Source organism: Trichosurus vulpecula, chromosome 2 (genome assembly GCF_011100635.1).
Source record: "Trichosurus vulpecula isolate mTriVul1 chromosome 2, mTriVul1.pri, whole genome shotgun sequence".
Lineage (NCBI taxonomy): Eukaryota > Metazoa > Chordata > Mammalia > Diprotodontia > Phalangeridae > Trichosurus > Trichosurus vulpecula.
In genome coordinates this window covers 12,939,025-12,964,676 of record NC_050574.1, presented here as the reverse complement: position 1 = coordinate 12,964,676, position 25,652 = coordinate 12,939,025, and the positions used below count along the sequence as shown (strand labels likewise).

At 41.8% G+C, this 25,652-nt stretch overlaps 1 protein-coding gene across 1 annotated transcript; it reads right to left on the bottom strand.

Moving 5' to 3' along the window:
- Nucleotides 1-24: 24 nt before the first annotated feature.
- LOC118836253 (zinc finger protein 345-like) lies at nucleotides 25-17,575 on the bottom strand. The gene is made up of 7 exons (XM_036743587.1): nucleotides 17,422-17,575; nucleotides 16,670-17,117; nucleotides 12,743-12,797; nucleotides 6,890-6,998; nucleotides 5,990-6,079; nucleotides 155-1,675; nucleotides 25-41 (listed from the first exon to the last, which is right to left on the bottom strand). Exons 1-7 carry the CDS (start codon nucleotides 17,573-17,575, stop codon nucleotides 25-27), a joined length of 2,394 nt encoding a protein of 797 aa, XP_036599482.1.
- Nucleotides 17,576-25,652: the final 8,077 nt, after the last annotated feature.

Sequence of the window (25,652 nt, the reverse complement as noted above, 5' to 3'; positions counted from 1 at the left end):
CACTCCTTACACTCTAAGTCTTTTTCATCGGTAGCATTTCTCTCATGTAGAGTAAGAAATTTCTTATCATGGAATATTTCCCCACACTTAGGATGTTCAGAAGGCTTCTTTCTAATATGAGTTTTCTCATGATTATTAAGACTGGACCTCTTACTAAAGCCTTTACCACATTCATTACAGATAAAGGGTTTTATTCCAATATGAATTCTCTGGTGTTTGCTAAGTATCCCCTTACTGGCAAAGGCCTTCCCACATTCGGGACATTTAAAAGGCTTCTCTCCACTATGAATTCTCTGATGTTCATTAAATGCTCCTCTGTAGATAAAGGCTTTCCCACAGTCAGTACATTTGTATGGTTTTTCACCAGTATGAATCTTCCGATGCATAATAAGTGAAGGCCTCAGGCTGAAAGCTTTCCCACATTCAACACATTTAAAAAGCTTCTCTCCAGTATGAATTCTCTGATGGTCAGTAAGATAGCCTTTCCGGCTAAAAGTTTTCCCACAGTCATTACATTTGTAAGGTTTCTCTGTAGTATGAACAATCTGATGGTCAGTAAATGTTCCCTTGTGGGCAAAGGCTTTCCCGCATTCGGTACATTTGTATGGTTTTTCTCCAGTGTGAACTTTCTGATGAGCACGAAATGATGACCTACGGCTGAATGTTTTCCCACATTCAGTACATTTAAAAGGCTTCTCTCCAGTGTGAATTCTCTGATGATCAGTAAGTGTTGTCCGGTAGGCAAAGGATTTCCCACAGTCAGTACATTTATATGGTTTTTCTCCAGCATGAATTTTTTGATGCATAAATAGTGATGTCTTATGGGTGAACGTTTTCCCACAGTCAGTACAATTATAAGGCTTCTCTCCAGTATGAATTCTCAGATGTTCAGTAAGCAAGTACTTGTGCTTGAAGGTTTTCCCACATTCATTACATTTGTAGGGTTTCTCTCTGCTATGAATTCTCTGATGAATCAAGAGTATAGACTTATAACTGAAGACTTTCCCACAGTCCTTACATACATAGGGTCTCTCTCTTCTCTGAGAATGAGTTTTCTGATGTTCATAAATAGAGTGCTTCAGCTTAAAGCTTTTGCCACATTCATTACATTTATAGGGTTTCTCTCTTGTGTGGACTCTCAAGTGCTTTTTGAGGACTGGGTTGTTACTGAAGGATTCCCCACATTCATTACATTCATACGATCCCTGTGTAGTAGGTATTCTTTGAATCTGAGTAAGATCTGAGTGGTAAGTGAAGGACTTCTTGCATTTACTATACTTACAAACAGAAGAGGGAATTCCAGTATCTTTATTTAGGTCTGAAAACTCTTTGATGTTCTTATCGAGTGTATCATATTTCTGGAGAACTTTTCTTGCTGGAAGTCTCTGTGGTGGAATAATGACTGACACCAGACTAAACCTCCTCCCTACTGTGTTACATTCATGATCATTTAACTCATCATTAGTCTTTCTCTGAATTCTTGTCACTTCCTTGAATTGTCTATTCCAGTTGCCCTTCTGCTTCTCTGAACTGACATCACATTCCCATGCTCCACCCAATTTGGAAGCAAAGGGATCATTCTTGGTGATTATCTCCTTAGCAGACTCTCCCAGAGAAACTACCTGATTTGGAGTCCGGTCCAAGTTTTCACACCTTGTCTTCAGAGTAATGGAATCTGGGGAGGGAAAAAAACAATCAAAATTCACTGTTTTCTGTATTGTAAGAAAGGAAATTATTTTTATAAAGTTCTTAATTCTGGCTTCCCATGAGCAAAAATGAGGATCAAAGAATAAAAATAACACTGTTAAGATGAACCTAAAGCCCAAGACATGTGAGGGGGCAGGAAAGGATTTAACAACACTCATAGCATTTATAGATGCATTCAGAGAATAACTGTTAGTAATTTGGGGGAAATGCTTAAATGTTAAAAAAGAGAAACAAGCAGACTCTGGAAACTCTGGATTATTAAGCCTGATGTTAATCTATTCCAAAATTCAGGAATCTATTAATAAAAACTTTGAGAGATCTAAGAAAAGAAAAAAGGGTTGGTTTCTGACTCAGTTAAGGGTTAAATATGAACAATTTTCTTAGGATATCAATTGGATAAGAATGTGACCTGTGATTTGAGTGGCAAAGGGGGCTCCTGTGTGAAGAAATGGCTAATAATTACAGTCAGATCCTTTTCTACAAATCACAGTCTTGAAGAACTTAGAGCACTATTAGGTAAACTGACTTGCCCAAGGTCACCCACCCAGTATGTTTGAAAGGCACGAGAAATCAAACTTGTTCATTTTTTAATAAGATTTCTAGATTGGATGAGGAATAAACATGTATAGCAGCTGACACTTCTAGAGGGTATACCAAAAAGTCTTAGTAGAGTTTCAAGCTTTAATAACTTTAATAATTTAATAATAATAAGTTTATAAACTACATTACTTAAATTCTTTAATCTAAGCCTCACAGCCACCATATAACGTGAGTTCTACAGGTATTATGAACCATTTTAAGATGAGGAAACTGAGGATGATAGAGACTGATTGACTTGGCCATAACAACACATCTCATAAATGTGAGAGGAGGGTTTTGAGGCCGGATTTTCCTTCTCTACGGCCAACTGTCTAAGTACTGTGCTTTGCATGTCTCTCTAAGGAAGCTGTGTGCATCGAATACCTAGGTGTCCAAAAGGAGATCGGCAGTCTCTCAAACTTACACTGTGGACAAGATAAAAACTCATAGTTTAGATTCTACAGAGTGACTTCAAAAATGTCTTAATGACCTAATCCAAAGTGTTTAAGTTATCAAATTGATGTCAATTGTTAGGAAATTCCCTGTTGTTGTTCCTCTGGGTTCCATATTCTCACCAGTCTCGTCTACCTTCTTATTCAACATTTTTAATGAAAACATGGAAGGAATGTCAATGTGACTGACGACTCAGAGGTATGGGTGACAGTTTTTATAGTATATGATTGAGTCAACATTTTCTGAAATATCAATACAGAAGAGGAAGAAAATACAAGATAGCAAAATAGAATAATGTAATTGTTCAAAATGTTAACTGTACCAGGACAAGACCGGACAGAGTGAGTTGGACAGCTGGGCTTATTCAGAACATTTGCAGGTTTCAAGTGAATACAAGATCAATACAAACCAACAGTTATTTGGTGGCCACTAAAAAATCTACCATTATTTGTAGCTCAATTTGTAGATGAAAAGTGACTAGGCTTTTTAAAAAAAAGATTCTCTCATTATACAACACACCTATCAGAATACACCTGGAGTTCAGTATTGAGTTGTGGGCATGACACTTTGAGGGGGACATCAATAAATTGCTGTGCAGTCACAGGAATGGCACTAGCATGGTTAGAAGTTTCAAATGATATTTTATGGGGAATGGGGGAAAAATGGCAGGGTTTTCCGCTAAGGAAGAAAAAAACTACAGCAGAAACACAACAGCTATGTTTGACAATTTGAATGGCTATCATACGGAGGAAAGGCTGTGCCTGTTTATCCCTGTAGTCATGCAGGAGCCTAGGACCAAAGGGGTACAATTTAAAGGGGAGCAGCTTTAGACTCAGTGTAAAGCAAGAACGTCCTGGTAATTAGTGTTGTCTCCAAATGGGACTATTTCACAAAAATAATGACCCTGCCACCTTTTGAAGTATCCCAAGAGGGGAGATGGGGATGCTGAAAAACAAATTCCTGCACTGAGTGGGAGGTTGTGCTAGGTAATTTCCAAGGTCCCTGAGACTATGATTTTAAGTATTTTACATGCATCATAACATTATTCCAGAGACATATAAAAGGAACGAACTGAAAGACAATGAGCTTGATTAGCTCTCTATCTTTTCATCCCTCACAACTCTACTGGCTCACTTGCGATGGGCTGCTCTCTCTACTGCCCTGTGAAACCTCTTAGGGCAGTGCATCCCTTTTTCTTTGGAGGTAGGGACAATGCTGCACTACCTGATGGCTAATAGGAAAGAGAGTGGATGCCCCTACTGTTTGGGGGGCAAAAGTGAAGCTTTTAAGAAATGCTTCACAAAGAATTGGAAATTGAGGGAATGCCCATCAATTGTGGAATGGCTGAACAAGGTGTGGTATATGAATGTAGTGGAATACTATTGTGCTATAAGAAATGGTGAACTGGTGGATTTCAGAAAAATCTGGAAAGACTTACATGCAGAGTGATGTGAGCAGAACCAAGAGAACATTGTACGCAGTAACAACAACATTATACAATGATCAACTATGATAGACTTAGCTCTCCTCTGCAATACAATGATCCAAGACAATTCCAAAAGACTCACGATGAGAAATGCTATCCACATCCAGAGAAAGAGCTATAGAATCTGAATGCAGATCAAAGCATTCTATTTTCACTTTTTTATGGTTTTTCTCTTTTGTTATGTTTCTTCTTTCACAATATGAATAATGTGGAAATATGTTTAACATGATTGCACATGTATAACCTCCATCAGATTGCTTGCCTTCTTAGGGAGTGAAAAGGGGAGGAAGATAGGGAGAAAAATTTGGAATTCAAAATCTTATAAAAAATAAATATTGAAAACTATCTTTACATGTAATTGGGAAAAATAAAATACTATTTACAAAAAGAAAAAAAGAGATGCGTCATAAAGACTTTAAATACAGGGAGAACAAATAAAAGGTGAAAACAATATGCAGAGTTGATCCATAGGCATGTGTTAGAGCAAAAATAGGGAACTAGGATATATGTAAAGGGAGGGTAGCGCAGAGTAAAAGAGGATAAATATTACAGGATAAACAGAGATTAATGAAGGAAATTTGGGATCAAGCCTTCATCATCTCATACTTGAGTAACTAAACCAGCATCCTAGTAAGTAACCTTGCCCTCCTTCAGTCTTTCTTCCAGTTCACCCTGCACACATTTACTTTTCTATGACATTAACTTTATCATCTTATATTCATTTCCCTGATTGAAGAAGGTCAATCTAAAAATTATCCTGGGAAGCATTCAAAAGCTCCCACAATCAAGCCCCAAGCTACCAGTTTTGCCTTATAAGAAACTTCTAGGGAATAAGCTTTCCTTTGATGGGATTAAAAAAAAATGAAGGCACATAAAGGATATTCCTTGTATTTAGTAGCCCCAGACTTTTCTTCTCAACCAACTGTGACCTCTTCCGGGGCAGGAAGCCCAGAAACCCATGCCTGGAAGCAGAGAACTTCCTGTGTGATGAGTCATGGGGCTGGCTGAGGGGAGGTGTTGACTCCAAAGCCATGCCCTATTGGGTGTTAACCTAGTCTACGCTAGGGGAAGGGGCCAACTCAAGAACCAATCGGCCCTGGTCATTCAGGTGACGCTTGATGATGTCAAAAACTCTATAAGAGGGGAGAGGACAGCTTGAAGAGCTCTCTTTCCTTTTCCAGTTGGCGCAGCAGTGGTGGGGAGCGTGACTCTGGGCCAACCCTTGCTCTTGGGCCGAGCCCAGATGTTGGTAACTATGAATTGTATTGGGTCTGTCTGTTGATATTTGTAATTTGTTTGTATTTTGGTTTTGAGGTTCGGGGTGCTGATTCTTTTCCCCCGAACTAAATGAATGTTCTGAACCTCAGAGTGCTGGTTTTTTCCCCTGAAGTATGTCTCTTGATGCTTGTGTGTACGCTACCCTGAACTAACTGCATGCTAACTGAATGCTGGCGTTTTTCCCCTGAACTAAATGAATGTTGTCTGTATGCTAAATGAATGCTGGATTAAAGTAAGCTGGTCAACCCCTTCACCATGCTTTCCTTGTTTAAGCTGATAAAAAGAACCTATGCTTTCCCGGCATCCTGGCAGCCTCCTGGGTGCTGGCTGTGGAGGGGATCTTACGCCCCCACAGAAGCTGCTAGCTGGGTTGTTAAAACACCAACCCAGGTTGCTTTAAGAAGAGATTCTTTCCATTTCAAAGGTATTCAACTGAGTAGCTCAATTACTGTTTGGAGTGACTCTCATTGGTCTTCACTTACATACCTGGACAAATGACTTCTTGGACTTCTGATATCCAGGGTTCTTCCCCTCGCTCCAGCTGGGATATCACATGTGGTTTAAAAACTACCAATCCTGATCGCATGAAAAGATATGGAAATTGTTAGGAACACAGACCTAGTTTAGAATTCTGAGCATCACAGATTCTCAAGAGTTGTAAAGGACCACAGAGGCCAGCTAATCTACATCACACTCAATCCCATGTACAACATACCCAGTGAAAAAGGAGATCCTTTAAATCAGTTAGTACTGATTACATGGATTTATTTTTAGTTTGATTATAGCATTAAACCTTTCTTTAGGAAAAACTAGCCCTAATGGCTAAGCCAGACTAACACAGACATAGATAACACTTCTTTCAATTCAATCCTCATCCTTTTTTCTTCCTTGAAAAGAGAGAGTACTAGAAACTCCAAAGCACCTCTGTATTTTTATTCTTCATATCTATGGAGGATGAATCACAGAAGTGATTTGGCTCAGAAGAAAAGAAGTTCATTTGAAAAACTTTTTGCCAAGATTATGAGAACTTTTCATGTCTTCAACTTATCTCATCTAAGAGTTTAGGGTAGAATATTTCATGAGAAGGAAGAGGATGAGAAGGTGTACTTTCAGGGATACACAAAGCTGTTATTTTTTTTAAATGCCTACCTCTTAAAAACAGGAACAGAACATCTTTTAGTTTTGAATGACTGAGCAAATCCCCACATCACATCTATTTTTCAATATTCCTGAACAGCAAGCCCAGCTATTAACACCAAGTTCAGCATTATAAGACATTACAAATCACAAACAAAGATACTACAAAGACACCATAATAGACAGATTTTTAGTTACAAAGACACCATAATAGACAGATTTTTAGTTACAGAGGAAAGTTGTCCTTACTCAAGGAAACAAGGTTCTTATAGTTCTCCAGCATCACTTCCCTGTACAGGTCTCTCTGCTCTGGGTCCAGTTGTTTCCATTCTTCTTGAGTAAAGTCCACAGCCACATCCTTGAATGTTATCAATCCCTGAAAGAGTAAAGCAGCTTATTGCTTCTCCTTCTATTTTAACAGACCAAGAAGAGGGAAATGAAGGTAGCAGAATGTAGAACTGGTTCTCACAGTGTTGAGGGTTTCAGTGTGTTTTATCACATATTTGTTGAGGAGCCATTTACTATATGCCTGACTTTAGACTAGATGGGAGAGCATACAGACAGTTCCATGTTATTAATGTTCACCTATAGCAGGGATTTTCTTAATCTTCTGTTGTCATGGACCCTTCTGACTGGCTGTTGGAACCCAGGGATGCCTTAAGCTGAGAACTGTCTTTAAATAACTGAAGGAAATGCTAACTTTCAGGTAGTGTTTGGTAAACATAAAGATGTGGGGTTTTTCTGATCCAAGTTCGTAGATTCCTTGAAATCATTCCCAGACTCTTTAGGGAGCTATTGACACCAACTCAACAATCCCTCACTAATGGTGTTCTAGCATCAGAGGTATATCATCAGATAGTATTTACTCTTCCAGAAGGAGACAACCCATCCAGGACCTGGAGAATAAGTTTGGGAGAGTTCAAGGCTCACTCAAAGTCCCAGAGACACTCATCCCAGATAGACATAGTCAATGAGACAAGGTATGTAAAGTGCTTTAGAAACCCAAAATTGTTAGAGAAGTATTACCTGTAACTAATATTCTTAGTACTATTACAAGGAAGAAATTTCTTTTGATATCACCATCCCAACTCTCCTCTCAAAATCAAGACCTCTCCTTTCCCCAAATAAAAGCTATCCCACGTAACAATTAACTATAGTAAAGCAAAAAAAAAAAAAATCAACACATTGGCCATAATCATTATATAAGCCTAGACTTAACGGTTAGTTGAATGTTTTTTGAAGGTCAGCTAAAATTCATTTGCAAATTTATCTGTTTCTGGGGAATATTCTTTAGTTTTTTTCAATTTCTTTTTATTATACTGGCTTTCTAAAAATAGTGTTTTAAACATGGAAGATATATTTTTATAAATATTTATTTCATTTAAGGTAGTATATTTTGCTGCCATGTCAAATTTTCTAATTTCTTTTATAAGGATTTCGTTTTATTTTGACAATTTGGTTTTCTTTTTTTTTAACCAAGTGACTTTTTTGTGGTTCTACATTTATATTTTGAGTGGGACTGTTCTCCCAATTTTACTTATTCTTAATTTTCAAAACTATATTTTTGACTAGGTTGCATTACATGAAAATAGCATTAGTAACTATGATGGAATTCTAATAAAGCTGCCCTTGTCCCAATATTCTAACTTCCTTATGGGCTTCATTGAACAGCAGACATGTCCTCATTTGACCAGACAATCTGGCTTTAACCACACCACAAGCCCCCAGACTCATTCATAGGCCTCGCTGCCCCTACCTAGCCATTGTCCCCACCCCCTAGTCAATATCCTAATTTCCTCATATATGCCTCATTTCTCACTAAGACAGCAGGCATGTCCATGAACTCAAGCCCCACTAGAACAGCAAGTATGTCCATGTGATGGAATCCCAGCCACTGCCTCCAGCTAGCTAGCCACTGCCCCCAGACCCATTCCTCATATTTCTCAGAGAAACAGCAGGTGCATTCAATCACAACCACATCCATCTAATCTGACAGGACCAGAATGGCCAGCCAATCAGAAAGCAATACCACGAGGATGCCTGAGCAGGATGTGGACCCTAAAATGATAGAAGTGACTTTTCCTGAGTAGGTACCTTTGCAGTAATAGCAAAAGCTAGTCTTTAGGTGAACTTATGACATAGAGACTTGTAATATCATTACCATACCCACATGCCTACCCCAAATGAGTTTTTCTGTATACATTGTGGGTAATTGCATGCACAGTTCCACCGAGGCTGGGACCCCTCCCCTATTACCTAATCCCTTGACAAACCTGTCCTGCCTTTTTATTATTCATAATTTCTGTTGTATGATCAGCGTCATTATAGTATAAAACTGCCTATCTTGTCTTACTGAAGTTGCCAACTCTGCCTGTTGAGAGGCGTTACTCTCAAAAAATGCTTTTGCTTAGACTGGAGGTGGTCTGAATCTGAATTTTTTTTTGAGATGACCCCCACAACATATCATGAAACCACAACTCCATTTTGCCCTCATCCACCATTTTATGAAGTTAAGTTTAACTTCCTGTAAGTCATTCAAATTCAGGGAATCCACAAGGGTTATTCTTCCCCCTCCCAATTGTTGCCTGATTTGGGAAAAGTCCTGATTCTCTCCACCAATAAGAAACAAAATGATTCAATCCCTACAGCATATTTTTGACACATTTTAACTGTATGATAACTGTAAAAACCAAGATTGAAGGTCCTTCCCCTGACCAAGAGCCTTGGACCCAATTTGTTCTGGCTATCACAAGCCTTGCTGAATAAATCACTGTCTGAATTAATTTTTAATATATTAGTTTTTTTTTAACCTATTACTTTTCTAGTTTTTCTTCTTTTTCCATTTCTTGAAACTACACTGGCTAATTCATTAACCTGTTCTTTCTTTCTTTGATTAATGAAAAGTGCTTAGCATATACATTTCCCCAAGGGATGCTTTATCAGCATCCTACAAGTTTTAGTAATCACTTTCTTCATTTTTTTGACAAAATTATCTATTGTTTCTATAATTAATTTTCTGACCTGCCAGTTCTTTAAGGCTAAGTTATTTCATTTCCGTTTAAGTTTTATCCTTTCTTCGAATCCAATTTACCTATTACATTTTACATTTTATATTACATATATACATATATATTACATATAACACATTACATTGTGTTGTCATCAGTAAATAATGTGTTTAATATTCCAGCTTTTTTGCATGTTCAGGAAGATACCCTCAATATGTATATACATCATTCCCAGACAGATTTGAAAGGGATGAGAAAGCAGGCATACATAATGCTGAAGAAGCACTCTCTTCTCCTCTATGCATTCAGCCATACTGGTCTCCTCACAGATACACTATTCCATCTCTCAACTCTGTCTTTGAACTGGCTGGTTCCCACTCCCAGAAAGCCTGCCCTCCTCACCTCTGCCTCAAAGCTTCTCTGGCTTCCTTCAAGACTACTCTCAAATTCTTTCTTGTGCAGGAGGCTTCTTCTAGCCAGAGTGAGCCCCAACCCCACCCAGCTGTAGTGAGTTTCCTTGTTGTACCTGGTTATTTATTCCCATCAGAATGGGAGCTCCTTAAGGGCAGAGACTGTTTCTTTTGGCCTTGTTTTGTAAGCTTTGTTGTTACTTTTGAGAAGCATCAAGGGGTATTTGTTTGCAAGCAGCAGCCATATTCTTTTCCTCAACATCCATGACCCAGTTATCTGTGACTTCAGATGCCCTTCAATGAATCTAATTCTAGATATTTAAGATATGTGCCCTCAGCTACCTTTCATTTTACTCAAGTGACCAACCAGAAAATCAAATCATTTCCAAAGTATAATTTCTAATTGGTGGGGAAAATGGAGAGAAGATCCTGATTACCTCTACTGTTTCCAACAATTCCCTGCATGAACCCTAAAATTTTTAGAAAGACAAGGAAATTGGGGCAGCCAGGTGGCACAGTGAGTAGAGCACAGGCCCTGGAGTCAGGAGGACCTGAGTTCAAATCTAACCTCAGACACTTGACACACTTACTAGCTGTGTGACCTCAGGCAAGTCACTTAACCCTAACTGCCCTGCCTTCTCCCCTCCAAAAAAAAACCCCAAAACATTAAAAGAAAAAAAGAAAAGGAAATTTTGATTATATTGCTTGATTTTTATTCCTTATTTCAGTTAAATGTGTCAATAAATACTTCTGTACTCATTTTATTAAGAATAATATGGAAAAGAGGAATAAGAACCAAACATTTAATTAGTAATCATCTTTTTTGGAGTCTTAAAATTTTAAAGAATTTTATTAAGTGCTTTAAAGATACCTTGAGTTAATTAGAAAAATAATTAAGGAAAAACTGAGGCAAAAAAGAAATGAAACATTATGTAATAATAATAAGGAAGAAGAACAAAAAGAAGAAGGAAGAGAGAAGGGAAAAGGAAGGATTTCCATCCCCATATATTTGATGAGGGTATAGTCTCTGGGGACCCCCTTGAACTCTCCTTGAATCTTCCCACATGATCTGTCCTTAGCCTCAGGCCATAAGCCTTTCTTTATCTAGGCCCAAATCTCTACCTAGCTTAACCCTCTATTGTCCATTGCTTCCTACCCTTGATCCCAGCAAAATCCCATTTTCTCCTTTCCTGTAGTCTTGACCTCTAGTCACCCAAGTCCCATCAAGATCCTCCTTAGACTCCTCCTCAAGACCCTCCCTAAACCCCTCCTCTAGTCACCCCAGACTACTTGACCACCCCTCAATCCCTCCCACAATCTTTCTATATATAAGTCTCATCTTGCCTTCATGAAGGCACTCAGATTCCATCTAGCTCAGTAGATCGAATCTGGCCAGCCTATGAAAACAAGCATGTATTGGCAATCAAAATGGGCTCTTAGCACTTAATTCAACCACATGCCCTTGAAGAGTTTGGCCTTTATTTCCTTAATCAAGAAAAAATTAGGAGTCCTTGATGACCTCCTTGCCTCAAGGGAAAGCCTAGTTTAAATGGGTTTGAGTGGCATGTCTGTGACATCAGAGGCTTTTAGACCATGTGGGTTTAAGTCGCATTTTTGTGATAATTTTAGGTCATGTGGGTGAGTCTCATGTGTGACTCACCCTTGACCCTGAAAAAGATACAAAACCAGAGGTTGGCTTTCATTTTTCAGAGCTCTGACCTGCAGCAGTAGTGACACGTGACTCTGAGCCAGCCATTGTCAAGCTCTCTGAATGAACTCAGATGTTGGTAACTATGAATTATATTTGGTATGTTTGTAATTTGATTGTATTTGCTCTAAAGTTCAGGGTGCTAGCTTTTTCCCCTGAACTAAGGGAATGATATTTGTATGTTGGATTACAGTAAGATTGTTAACCCCTTAACGTTGCTTTCCTTAGTAAAGCAGATCAAGAGAACCCGGGCTTTTGCAATGTTCTGTGTGCTGGCTGTTGTTGGTTTCACACCCCCACAGCAGCTGCTAGCCGGATTGTTGAAACAAAGCATCACAAATAAGACCACCCATTATGGCGAATCCTTAATAAACTTTGTTTTCTTTGGCTGTAAGGAGGCTTGAGTCAAATTCATTTGGCAGGACCCGGAGGTCCCAAAATACCAGGTCGGTATTTTGGGGTCTCAAGCACCCCCAAAAACATATGGTTCCCTACCTCGTCATTTTTCATTAACCTCATCATATTATTTATAATAACTGTGAAAATTCAAATATGTGCTATCACTTCAAGGGACTCATGATTCACACTAATCAGGACCTCCCTGTATACATTACAAAATGAAGATGATGTAAAAACAAAGGATATCAATCTTTTTTTAAAAAAGATGAGACACTGTGTCTAATTCCAGTTCTTCCCCTTTTGAGAACAGGCAAGACACTTCATCTTTTGGGCTCAGTTTCTTCCTGCACCAAATATGATTGTGGGGTTGGGTGATCTACTGTCCACTTCTGTTCTATTCCCACCATTTATCAACCTGATATCCTCTATCAAAAAAGGCTCATTTTCTAGATGAGAAAATCTGGGGTTCTGGTGCCTTAAGAGGGCATGGTTGGGAAGCAACCAAAGGAAAGGGAAGGTGTCCTATCTGCTCTAAGAAATGATCCAGCATTTGGGAGAGAGAAAAAATCCAACTCACCTGGGCTCTGACTGACAGGAGATCAGAGGTCATTCCTTCCTCCTGCTCAGTGCCCCTTTATGGAAAAGGGAAGAGTCTTGAGAAGGTAGATCTAAGGGAAGAAAAGGTGCCATGATTGAAACCAATCCTGATGTGTAGCTTCCAGACTCAGCAACTTGGGAATCCCCAGACAACTAAGAAGGGTGATCCCCATGATCCCTACAAAGAAAGGTCAAAGGACTCTCCAGAGCAAGCATGGCACTGCAGGGAAAGATTAAGGAGATGGACTCTAGGGCCTGAGACCATGATCCAGTCTCTGTGCTTACATCAGGGCCCACACAATAATACTGAGACGCCAACTAGATGGGGATTCATAGACTTGTTCCCCATGTGCCACACGATATGACCCTCCTCATTTAAGGAATAACAGTCATATCATCATGAAAATACTCCTAATTAGCATTTATACACAGCATTATAGTTAGGAAAGCACTTTACAATGATTTTGCTTCCACCTCACAACCTTTCTGAGAGGCAGACACAATTTTTATCCATCCTAGAGGTGGGGAACCTCAAGGCTACATGCGGCCTTCTAGGTCCTTGGGATTGGCCTTTTGACTGAGTCCAAGTTTTCCAGAACAAATCCTTTTATTAAGGGGATTGTTCTGTGAAGTTTGGATTCTGTCAAAGGGCCCCATTTGAGGACCTAGAGGGCCACAGGTTCCCCAGCCCTGAGCCATCCCCAGTTACAGATGGGGAAGCTGAGGCAATCAGAGGGGATGTGATTTCCTCAGTCACAAAGCTAGGAAGTGACTGAGGCTAGATATGAACTCAGATCACCTTGACTTCAAGCCTAGAGCTCTCATCACTGTGTAACTTAATTCCTCTGTAATTAAAATCACCTAACTGTGAGAACAGACGTTTCTCAAAAATAACAGCAACAAGGATGGCTAGGCAGCACAAGTGTATGGAGCACAGGCCCTGGACTCAGGAAATTCAGCCTCAGACACTAATTGTATGACCCAGAACAAGTCACTTAACCCAATTACCTCCCCAAAAGTAACAACAGTAACAATAGCTAGCAATTATATAGCACCTAATGAAAAGTCTGAGAGACATAGTTTCTGGGTAATTAATAATCAATTTATTAATTAGTCTAGTAAATAATAATTTGAGGTCCATGGTTCTCCCAGTAACCAAAGACTTGGCATGGAGGTCTCTACAGGTTTAAATACCTTTGGAAAAGGTGGTGTCCCTGAGGGTGAAAATCAACTCTGCTTGGTTAACAATTGATGACAGAATATTATAATGAGGTGGCTTTTTCTAATGGGGGCTAAGGGACTTTGAGTATCAGTGGTTTCTCAGATCATTCTGCCTCCAACGATCTATACAAAACAATCTATTCTCCACCCATTCCTACCTGAGGTGAATAATGGGCCCCAATTCACCTAGATTAGATTCTATTTAACCTTTAATCAGAGAGAAGCCCTCCTAGTTGGGTGTGGTGCCAGCCAAGATGGAGAACAGTCTCATTGTGGGCCCTATCCTTCACAAGGACTGGGCTTTGAATGAGGAATTAAAAAGAGAAAAAAACCCTAATAATAACTAACCTAATAATAACTCATTACTAATAATAAAAAAGAGGATCTTTGGGTCCTGTAAATAAAGTTGGTTATTAACAGAAAAAGAAAATAATCATTTTTCTCAGTACCATGCACTGTGCTAAGTGATTTACAAATGTTATCACACTTGGTCTTCACAACAATCTTTGGAAGTTAAAGTGCCTTTATTATTATTCCTTTCACTCTTGAGTAACTTGCACAGAACTGGTAAGCCTCTGAGGCAAGTCAAAACTCAGGTCTTTCTATTCCAAGTTCAGGCCTCTACTCACTGGACCACCTTGCTGTCAAATTGCCAAACGTGTACATTGATTTGCTAACATTGGATTAACAAATTGTTAATCACTTGAAAAATCTTCAACAAAATGCCATGATGCCATGTGAAAAACATTTTCCCAAATACCATGTCAACTGCCAGTGACTTTTCAGAGTACGGAAAAAGACTGCAAAGAACGGGGCTGGTGAGGGGATGCAAAGAATGGGTTGTCCCTTCCTCCCCACTCCTGCCCAGGAATAAGCAATGGAAATTGGTCTCCCTACCCTGATTTTGTACAGTGCATTTTTCACAGCCAGAAGAGATAGAAGGAAAAAAGTAGGCTAAAAGACAGGATGTTTCAGGGGCCCAAGCCTGGTCCCCAAAATCCTAAATTTAATAAGGAGATGAGAGAGTAGATAGAATGCTGGCCCTGGAATCAGGAAGACTCATCTTCCTGAGTTCAAATCTGGCCTCAGACTCTTACTAGGCATGTGACCCTGGACAAATGACTTAAACACTGTTTGCCTCAGGTTCCTCATCTGTAATATGAGCAGGAGAAGGAAATGGCAGACTATTTCAATATCTCTGCAAAGAAAACCCCAAATGGGGCCACAAAGAGTATGATGTGACTGAAAAAAAAAGTGAACAACTAAACCCTGAGACCAATGAGAACTTCCTCTAGTCCTAGGGTACATGGATCGACCCAATTCTAACTGAAATTTCATGATTCTTTCAATTATGAATTTCTGAATAATATTTAAAGAAAGGACTCAAAAAAGCTTCACTTGACCACCAAAGGTCACCAAAAAAAAGATTAGATCACCTGCCCTAGTCTATACTTTTTGTGAGTATACAACAAAAAGATAGGGTGAATCATATAGGCCCAAGAGATGGGAAGGGCAGGTGAGGCCTCATTGTGAGAAACATGTCCCCTGGAGCTGCACTCCATAATAATCTCTGTGTGACATGGACCCCTTTGGCAATTGTAGTAAAAGTTCTTCTCAGAATTCTGTTTTTAAATGCATAAAACAGAATACTTATGATTTACAACACAAACCATTTTATTGAAATACTGTCATCAAAATATTTTTATAACCAAGTTCATTGACTCAAGGTTGAGATTCCCTGAACTACAGCATTGAGAGTACATTTAACTGGCAGAATGGGGGGGGGGGGGTGTCCAACAATCCATTAATCCACTAGCATACCTACCACCAGTTGGCTCTTTATGCCAAGCTCATAGGATAACTAGTCCTACTGAGCTCTTACTTTTATTATAAAGTTTATATTTATTTATATATTAAATTTAACAGGCATATTTTAAATTATATCCATGTACACAGAGGCATTTTAAATAATTACTTCACACTTATTAAGCCCTGAATGATTTAGAAAGAGCTATGCATATTTCATTTGATCCTCACAACCACCCTGCAAGGAACCTCCTGTTATCAGCCCCATTTTAAAGATGGGGAAACCGAGGCAGACAGTGGACGACTTTCGGAGGGTCATACCGCTGAGAAATATTCAAAGCCAGAGATGAACTCTGGCCTTCCTCACTCCAGATTCAGAGCTCTATTCGCTGTCCCACCTAGATTCTTCTTTACCTGTCTATGCATAAGTATAAATATTTACGGACACGGATATGGAGATCTTACAGTAGTTACACGGGGCTTATTCCCCCCCAAGCCAGGGCTGACCCATTCACCAAGAACAGACCCGATGAAATCCCACGTGGACAACACTCTGTAAACCGTAAAGCGTTACAGGAAGGCTCGCTATTCTTTCTTAGAAAATGAGGGGGCTGGATCTCACTGGAAGCGCACCACAAAACCCTGGGTGAGGCCAGAGGCATCGGGAGACTGCTCCGCCGTTCGGACCGAACAAACGTCACCTCAGACGTGGCACGTGACTTGGTCAGGACCACGGACAACGACAGTGCCCCAGTCAGAGCATGCGCACACTCCCCCTAGGTCGTTCTCATCCGCGCGCGCATTCTCCGCCCCCTCGGTTCACATTCACGGACTCACGAAGTCCTCACGGGGTGACTACACCCCCTCGCAGAGAGCGCACCCACGGAGAGAAATTCGCAGGGCAGCCCGGGCACCCTCACTGTTGCACGCGGAAGTTCCTTGAAAACCCACACACCAACCTCCGCCTCTCACCTGGGCAGCAGAGCCGGGCGCGAACCAAGGCGGGAAAGGGGAGAACTTCCGGCCTCCTCTGGAAGTGCGCCTGCGCACGGCGACGTCCGAAACTCCTCGAAGTCCACGGGAACCAGGAGGGGGGTGGGGCGGGGCCTGAGGTACAGGCCCAGTCTGCGATCCCGATGAGTTTTGGGAAATGGAGTCTTCTCCGTCACTGCGCCCGACCAAGAGCAGGAGCCGCCGCGCTCCCCGGACACCATTTCCCAGAGGGCTCAGCGGCGTGATCTGCGCTGCGTCTTTAGAGGGGGCCACGCTCCAAGGAGGAGGGGGCGAGGTGGTGGGTGGCAGGTGGTAGAATGACGGTGTGTGATAGACTGGTGTAAACAGAGGAGGAGAACGAGGGACAGAAAGTGGCCGCGCACTTTACACAAGGGCTCCCCCCACCCCAAGAATCAGAGTGTGTAACAGACCGACGCAAACTTTAGGGGAGAGCGAGAGACAGGGACAGAGAGAGAGAGAGGCCGAGTACTTTAAGGGCTCCCCTGACCCCACCCCCACCCCCACCCCCTCAGGGGCTGGGGCACCCCCACCTGCCCCAGTGCCCCGAGGGACAGCAGCTGGGGAGGCAGGTGTAGACAGTTCCACGTTCTCTCCAAACATCCAGTGTCCAGGCCAAACCTTGCCGTTCATCCCTGCGGCCCCACCGCTGAGTTCTTGGTCCGATAGCCTCCCTAAAGCCTGGTGCCTGGAAGTGCACCCAGTAGGCCAGCTGTGGCCTGATGTGCTCGCTGTAGGGACGCCTGGCAGGCCGGTCCTGCAGGTTTATATGCATTCGCCTTTTTGGTTGCGGGATGGTAGGGTCAGTTCCTAATAGCACCGACCCTCCAGGGTGATGGCGAGCATGGTATGAGGTAATGTTAGTACAACGCTGTGCCATAGGAATGCAGCTACAGCCGAGACTGCTGCCACCGAGTTCCAAAAACATTACAGCAAAACAAGTTGGGTTTTTTTTTTTGGTCTTATGAAACTGGCCATCTTGCTGTCCTTCACAGGTGAGCTTCCAACTTCAGCCTCTAGTAGTCTGGATTCTTGTACTCTGCACACCCTCCATATCTCTGCTTCTTAGAATCTTCTAGCTTTCTTTGAAGCCGGGGTCTAGTGCTCTTTCCTGCTCCCCTCAGCCTTTACTGATCAATCTATAGACATTTATTTTAAGCATCTATTGTCTGCTAGGCACTGTGGTAAGCTCGGGATACAGGAAGGGGCAAAAGACAGTTCCTGCACACATGTATGTGTGTGTATGTATGTGTATGTATGTTGTATGTGTGTGTGTATATATATATATATATATATATATATATATACTCACAAAGTAAGCTATATACAGAATAATTAAGAAATAGTTACTGGAGGAAAAACACTAGAATTATGTTAGTAGTCGGCAGGATCTGTATTTTAAAAGGAAAGTATGGCGTTTTGGGGTACTGAGGTGGTGGTTGAATGTTTCCCAGTTTTGGGGTTACTCTTTGTACTTGGGGTGGCTATGGTTCTGTGGAGCCCCAGGAGCAACAAAAGCCTGAAGGAAAACAGGCAAGTGGCAGTGACCAGAGTGGTTTCCCAGGAGCCCAGAGCAGGGGCTCTGGGAGGTAGCCTCTCCTTCTCTCTCCCTACCCTCTCCCTACCTCACTAGCATTCCGGAGGCGGAAGACCAGAGCAGGGTCTGCGGGAGGAGAACAAGCTGAGGCTTGGAGGAGGCGTGGATGGCTGGAGCAAGGGCTGGAGTTGATAAGTCTGGCTCTGGACTGTGCTGAAAGGGTGGATGTCTTGAGATTATATTATATATGGAGTTTTGAAACAGGAGTGGAGACTTGGAGAATGGCCTTCATGCAGATTTGGCAGGAGGGGGTGGTGAGGAGAAAGAAGAAGCAGACTGTGGCTGCTGAAATATTGACCCAAACAGAGCAGAAGACTTCTGCATAAGAACTTTGGAAAGGTGAGAGTGGTGAGCTGCTTTCCAGCTGACTTTGGTGAGGTGAGCACAAAAATGGGGAACCACCTGCATCAGGATTCTGGAAGAAGCCAGGCTGGGCCGGCTGGATTTGGAACCCAGGAGCTTGGAGTTCAGCCCTGGGGCAAGATGGAAACTTTGCAGCGAGGTGCTGAGTCTGCCTTTTTGGTCCCTTCCTCTGGGACTGCTTGGGACCCAGGAGGGAGGGATGGATTTGTCTATGGTGGGGTGGGGGCAGTGCCATAGACCTCCCCTCCAGGGACCCCACCCTTTTGGCTTTGTTGCCCAGCTGTCCCTCAGGACTCGCCAAGAGAACTATATTTGGACTTTGTGTTGGGACTTTGCTAATTAAAGCATGCTGGTACCTGAGGGTGCCAGGAGGAAGCCTGCAGCTGTTGTGTGGGGAGGACACACTCTCAAGAAGAACTTTACTTGGACTAAAGAGATTGACTCCCTTTGACCTAGGGGTGGATGTTGTATTGTAAACAAGTATTTTGGGAATGATACTGTTATATTTCCCTGAATGTGATTGCAATGTATAATGCTTCTATTTTGTTCAGGATCCATGGCCATTTAATTTAGATTTTTGTTAGGCCGTGGACCCTGGAGGGGTGGATTATGTAATAGTAATTAAGGTGGGACTTTTTGCTTTTCTTCTCTTAAGTGCCTTTAATGATTCTGGCCTTTGTTTGAATGGGGCAGATAAAGTGGGATCTTTTTGTCTTGGAGCACTGAGACAATTGGGAATCATTGATTTGTATATGATGTGATCCTGGGGATGGAGAACTTTCCCAGACCCAGCCTGGGTGAGGTCAGAGCCCTCAGGGCTCCAAACTGGATATAATTGAGGAGAGCTTGGCATTTGATTTTTGGGGCACACTCATGGAAGGAGTGTTGAGACTCTGGGCAAGCTGCAAACTACCCCACCCCCAGCTTTGCAACCCAGATGTTGGCACTGGTAACTATATGTTGTGATTTGAATCAGACAAGGTCTATCTGTTGATGTTTGTAATTTCTGTTTGTATTTGCCTTGAAGTTCAGGGGGCTTATCTTTTCCCCCTAAACTGTGAATGATAGTTGTATGTTTGATTAAACTGAGATTGTTAACCCCTTAAAGTTGCTTTCCTTGGTAAAGCAGATCAAAGAACCTGTGTTGGCAGCTTTCTGGGTGCTGATTGTTGGTGGATCTTATACCCGCACAGCAGCTGCTAGCAAGATTGTTGAAACAGGTTGGGACATCTTTAGTCTAAAAGATGGGATTTTAGTTAGGATTTAAAGGAAGTCTGGGAAGTCAATATAGGTGTGTTAACAGAATTTTTACTGAGTCTCTAACCTGAGAATACTCAAAGCTGTACAGAGCAGGCCCAGAGAATGGAGTGACCAGTAATCAAGTAGTTTAATTGATCGATTTCAGAGTGAGGAATGTTCTCTTAGCCAAAGTAAAAGCACCGGTTATATTCTTAAATCACAACTGGAGAAGGAGAGGGGGGCGCGGGGGAGGCACGGATTACAATCATTTAGTGGTTTCTCAGGAGAAACCCGTAAGTCCTACAATACAGCAATTCTGGAGTCAAGTCTTTGGGAGTTGTGACCACCTCCCCTAGAGTACAGAACCAGGGTTCTGTGATGGGAACAGGTTTTATAGTCTTTGATTTGCTTCACTTCAGGTAGACAGGCAGAAGGATGCCAATGATTGTGAGCCTTGTCAAGGTTTGATTGATCACTTCAACCTGCATTGTGAGTCTGACTCACAAGCTGGAAAAGGCAATTCTGCAAAATCTAATCTATTAGTATATTTATTGCACATATATTGATTATTATAAAAATCAGAATTCACACCAGTATATAGCTTGCTTTCCCTCCACATTTTCTCCTTTTGGCCAAAATATTCATTTGAAACATGATTTTGAAAATTTTCTTGGTTATAGAAATTTGCTATAAAGGTTTAAAAAAAGAACGACAAAGGTTTCATATAATGGGAAAAACTCCCTTAACTCAAATGTTTGATTCCAGGCATGAGTCACATTTGATAGCCAATCATGTAGCTACAGGGTGTTAAAGCAAGGCATAGAATTAACCAGGCAGGAATTTTCCTTTTCCAGAAAGCAAATAACACAATGGGGAAATAAAGTGAGAAGGATTCTACCTAGGCTGTGTCCTAAGTCGTCCTCACAACCTTTCCCAGGCACAGACATCCACCTTAGCAGTCTTCAGATTGCCGCACATGCCATTTTCTAATATTGGTTTTGTGACAATTCAGGCAACTATTCTTGAAATCAAAGCTCAAAACAAATTACAGTCCCAGGAATTTTTACCTTAAATAGCAAAATTTTCATTAATCACAACTTAAGGAGATAAGTACAAAATAAAAGTGAAAGAATAAAACTGCCACTTCCATCAACATTGAGAGATTGAGGGGACAGTAGCAAGGAGAAAAAGGCTTAGTTCAGAGAGCAAGTAACTACAAACCTCAGCCCATGTCCAGTTTCTTGGTTTGGTGGTCTATATCAGCTGGCACCTTCTTCTTATTCTGGGGGTCTTGGGAGTAGCTGTCCACCTAAATGTGGGCTGCATCAGATCACATTTAATCTTTAGGGTCAGGTCACCTGTAGGTTCCAAAATCCAAGTGAGTGACACTGCCCTTTTGGAGATGTGACAGGTGGATCCAAGATTCCACTCCCTGGAGTTTGGCTGTAGTGAGAGTAGGACTTCAAAGGGGCCTTTCCACCTTGGCTCCAAGGAGTGGTTTCAGAGACATTTCCAGTAGTCCTAGTCACTGGGTTGGATTAGGAGCTGAGTTTTGGTTGGAGTTTCTAAAGAATGGGACTGTGAGACAAGTTGGTACATCTCTGATATCTTCTGAGGCAACCCAATGCAGTATTGTAGGAGGGAGCTTTTGGCTGTTGTGTTTCCCTCTCATGGGTACAGTTATAGAGGGCCAGCTCTGAGAAAGTCCATTCTGGTATAAGATACAGGCCAGAGGCCTGTTCTTGCCCTTGGGCTGATAACTCAGCACATGGGCTCTCCATCCCTCCCTCGGCATACACGTGCTGCTCAGGATGAAAGCTCTTCAAGCCTCCTTGGTACACATGTGCATTCTCCAAAACCCCCATGGCACACACATGCTAAATACCACCTGTGGGTTATTGACACACTATTTTTTATGGCAAAAGGGGAACAAAAGCACGAGGAAGTCATGCATTATGCAAATGCCCCACACGTGGATTTGTTGATTCTGCTTACCTAAAAAGGTATATAAGCCCTGTCCCTCAGTTTAATATATGGAGCTGTTCTTTACTCTCCTGCCTGGCCCGTGTTTTGTGTTTTTCTTTTCACTTTCCATGGCATGTGGCCATCTCCAGCCATTTTGGCACCACAGCCACTGGCGGCATACAGTGGCATTGGGTGCCCTGTAACTATCTCCTAGGGACTGAGCTTATGGAAACCAAGTGGTTTAGATCTAAGGCTTAGCAGGGTTAAAAGAAAGGCTGTGGGTCAGGGGATACCTGGCTCCTCAGAGAGTTTAGCAAAGGAGGTTTTAAGTATTCCATTAACTCTTTTCCACTATTCCCAATGACTGGGGTGATATGCACAATGGAGGTGCTGAGTAAGTGGCCAAGATGAAAGTAACTTAGCTAATGAAGCTCCTGTGAAATGGGTACCTCTATCACTATCTCTTTAGGAACCCTCCATAATGGAATGATTTTTCCTGAGAGCATTTTTACTACCCCAGAGGCTGTGGCAGTACAACAGGGGAACACTTCCACCCACCGGGAAAACATGCAGACCATAACCAAAGCATATTTATATCCAAGGGCAGGTGGCAATTGAATAAAGTCGATATGCCAGGTATCAGAGGGCACATCATGGAGAGGAAACTGGCCATGAGCAGGCTTCAGAGGCTTGGATGCATTGTGCTTGGGGCAGATGGGACACATCTCATAGGTGGTGACAGGTAGTAACAGCAGCTCTGTGAAAACTCCTCCACCAATATTTTCGAGCTAGCTCCACTAGCTGGTTGGGTCTCCAATGGCTGAATGAATGAAGGTGTTCCAAAATAGGGAGGGATAAGTTCTTAGGGAGTACTGTAAGTCCATTTGGGCCAACCCATAGTCCCATAGTTTTATCAAATTTATACCCCTTCTTTTGAAGCTTATCTTACTCTGTGATAAGTATTCTTTTCTGGGCAGTGGCTAGCTCTTCTTTTGTTAGGCTAGTGGTCTTAGGCAGAACTTCAGAGTGAGATGGATTTACTAAGGCCATGCTTATGGGAAATTTGAGAAGTTAAAGCTGCAGTTTTAGCTGCTTAGTCAGCCAAGTCATATCCATGGGCATGGATACTGTTTTCTCGACTGTGTCCTGGAATTTTAATTACTGCTATAGCTTGGGGAAGCAGTAAAGAGTGTAATAGATGGGAAATCTGCTTCTAATTTTTAATGGGCTGTCCTGAGGAGGTGAGGAAGTCCTAATGTTTCCAGAACATCCCAAAGTCATATTCCAAAGTCTCACTTTCCATCTCAGGTCGGTAGATGGCAGGATTGAATGTGCTTACACCAACTACATTTCCTCCTTTCTCAGAGCTGAATAAATCCTATGGGAGAGCTAACTGCGCAACAATAGGTGGGGTACTGATAACTGACCCAATATCAGTAACATCTTAAGTCCACAAGCTGGAGGGAACTTGGTTGAGAACTGGATGGTCAGAAGGGGTTAAGGAAGATGCTGGGTCCTTCCTGGGTCCAACGCAGTAGTGGCCTGTCCTAGCAAGTGGCTAGGGGCCTCAGGGACCAGGACAAAAGGAAGAAAGGCACTGATCTCTCCAATAAAAAGGGAGGGTGGTTCTGAGATATGGGCTCCAATGGTCTTGTTAGCAATCCCCACAGCTGAGATATACTCTTGTCTCTGGGGGAGGGGAGCCGGGAAAGCACAGGGGCTTAGAACTGCTCCAACAGGAGTCATGGGATAATGGGTATCGCCTGTATGTCCTCCTTTTGCCACTCCTCCTGCCAGAACCTAGTCAGGCTGAATGAGTGGGATTGCAGGGAGCAAGGCTCATTGCTTTCTGGGGAGCTATCTGGAGCCAACTCCTAGTCTCTCCTTTCCTGACTGAGACTACCATGAGTTGATACAGATCCAGATACCTGGGTCTATATGAATACAGGTTAGTTGGGATTGCTGAACAAAGCCTATGGGATCCTCTCTGGGGCTGGAATACTCCTTGGCAGTAGACTGAGTCCTTCAAGCTGCTAGGGCTTGAAACCATAGGTCCTGATCAAGCCAGGCTCTTCAGGGTTTTTTCCTTGGAGAACTTTGGCTTACAGTTTGAAAGAGAACATAGAAACAGGGGAACTGGTGGAGTCTTTTGGTAAAGGTGGACATATTTTAGATAGTTGGGTACTTTGGGGATTGTTAAGGAGGTTTTCAAATGATTTAATCCTTTCTTTCATTGATTCTAATTCAAACCTATGCTCTCTTTCCTTTGCCTCTGAGCACTCTTCATTACAGCTGTTCCACTCAAGAGGCTGAGCTTCCTTGTTCATCAGTTTCTGCCTTTGGTACTCTAATCTTGTTCTATCAAAGCTGCCTCAATGAGGCCAACAAAGTTTAGGGTCATCACTAGTGAAATCAACCCAATCCTGGCAATAGGAGGGAGAGTCAAGGCCATATTCCTTATACATTTGAAAAGCACATATTCATTCTGGAGGTTTGCTAATAGGAACTGCTGTATCTTCCCCCATGCCTTTACAACACATCTGTCCCATTTTAAAGGTGTACACTCAAAGATAATAACACCACTTAACTAACAAGTATACACAATATACAAATACACCATAAGGGGATAAAACAACACGAATGCACAAAATACAAGTATACAATTACAAGTATTCCACACCATCCTAGCAATTCACTTGAATTATAGAAATAAACAATCCACAATTCTAACCAACCACGTAATTAAGATGTTAATTTCAACTGATTTAATTGCACACAAAACTAACCACACAAGAAGCTCTTATGCAAAAATTTTTTCCATGTGCAGAAATACAACCCCACAATCCATAGCTCATACTGCATTTGTTAGTGGGACTTTTCATTGTTTTATTTTCTTTTGGAGTGCTTCTCAGCACCAAGGCAACCAAGTTCCTTTGACTGAACCTTGCCTTTGATTGAATCAAGAGTCTTTGATGACCTGCTTAAGTCACAAAAAAGCCTAAGTCACATGAGTTTGAGTCACATGGTTGTGACACCCTCTGACCCTTATATTGCTATGGTCAGACAGAAGCCTGTCTATTGATTTGTGTTATTTTTTCTGTCTGTAATTTCTGTTTGTATTTGCTCTGAAGTTCAGGGTGCTAACTTTTCCCCCTGAACTAAGTGAATTTTATATATATATATATGTATGTATGTATAATTAAAATAAGATTGTTAACCCCTTAAAGTTGCTTTCCTTTAGAAAAGCAAATCAAAGAAGCAGCCCTCCTTACATCACCAAAGTAGCTGCAAGTAACATTGTTACACATTTATAAAAGAGAGAAGAGAAAAATCACAGGCCACAGCTGGCCCTGCATTATAAGAGAAAAGATGCACGCAAAGCCAAATCCATGTACGACAGGCCTTTAAACTGGACCAAGAAAAGGTCCCAAGAACATTCTTCAGAATGAAAGGTAGTCTTGATCAAAAGCCTGAGCCTACAGTGGAGAGAGAATGGGAGCTTCAAACCTGCCACACCAGGTGTGAGTTGTGACTCTGGAAAAAGATGAAATGGTGCCAGTCCTTTCTCCCTCATACTGGAGAGCTCAAAGGCTTCACCCTATGTCCACCCCTTAAAAACTTCTGATGCCAAATTAACAGGATTTTTACTGAGTCAGTCTCTAACCTGAGAATGCTTAGAGCTATACAA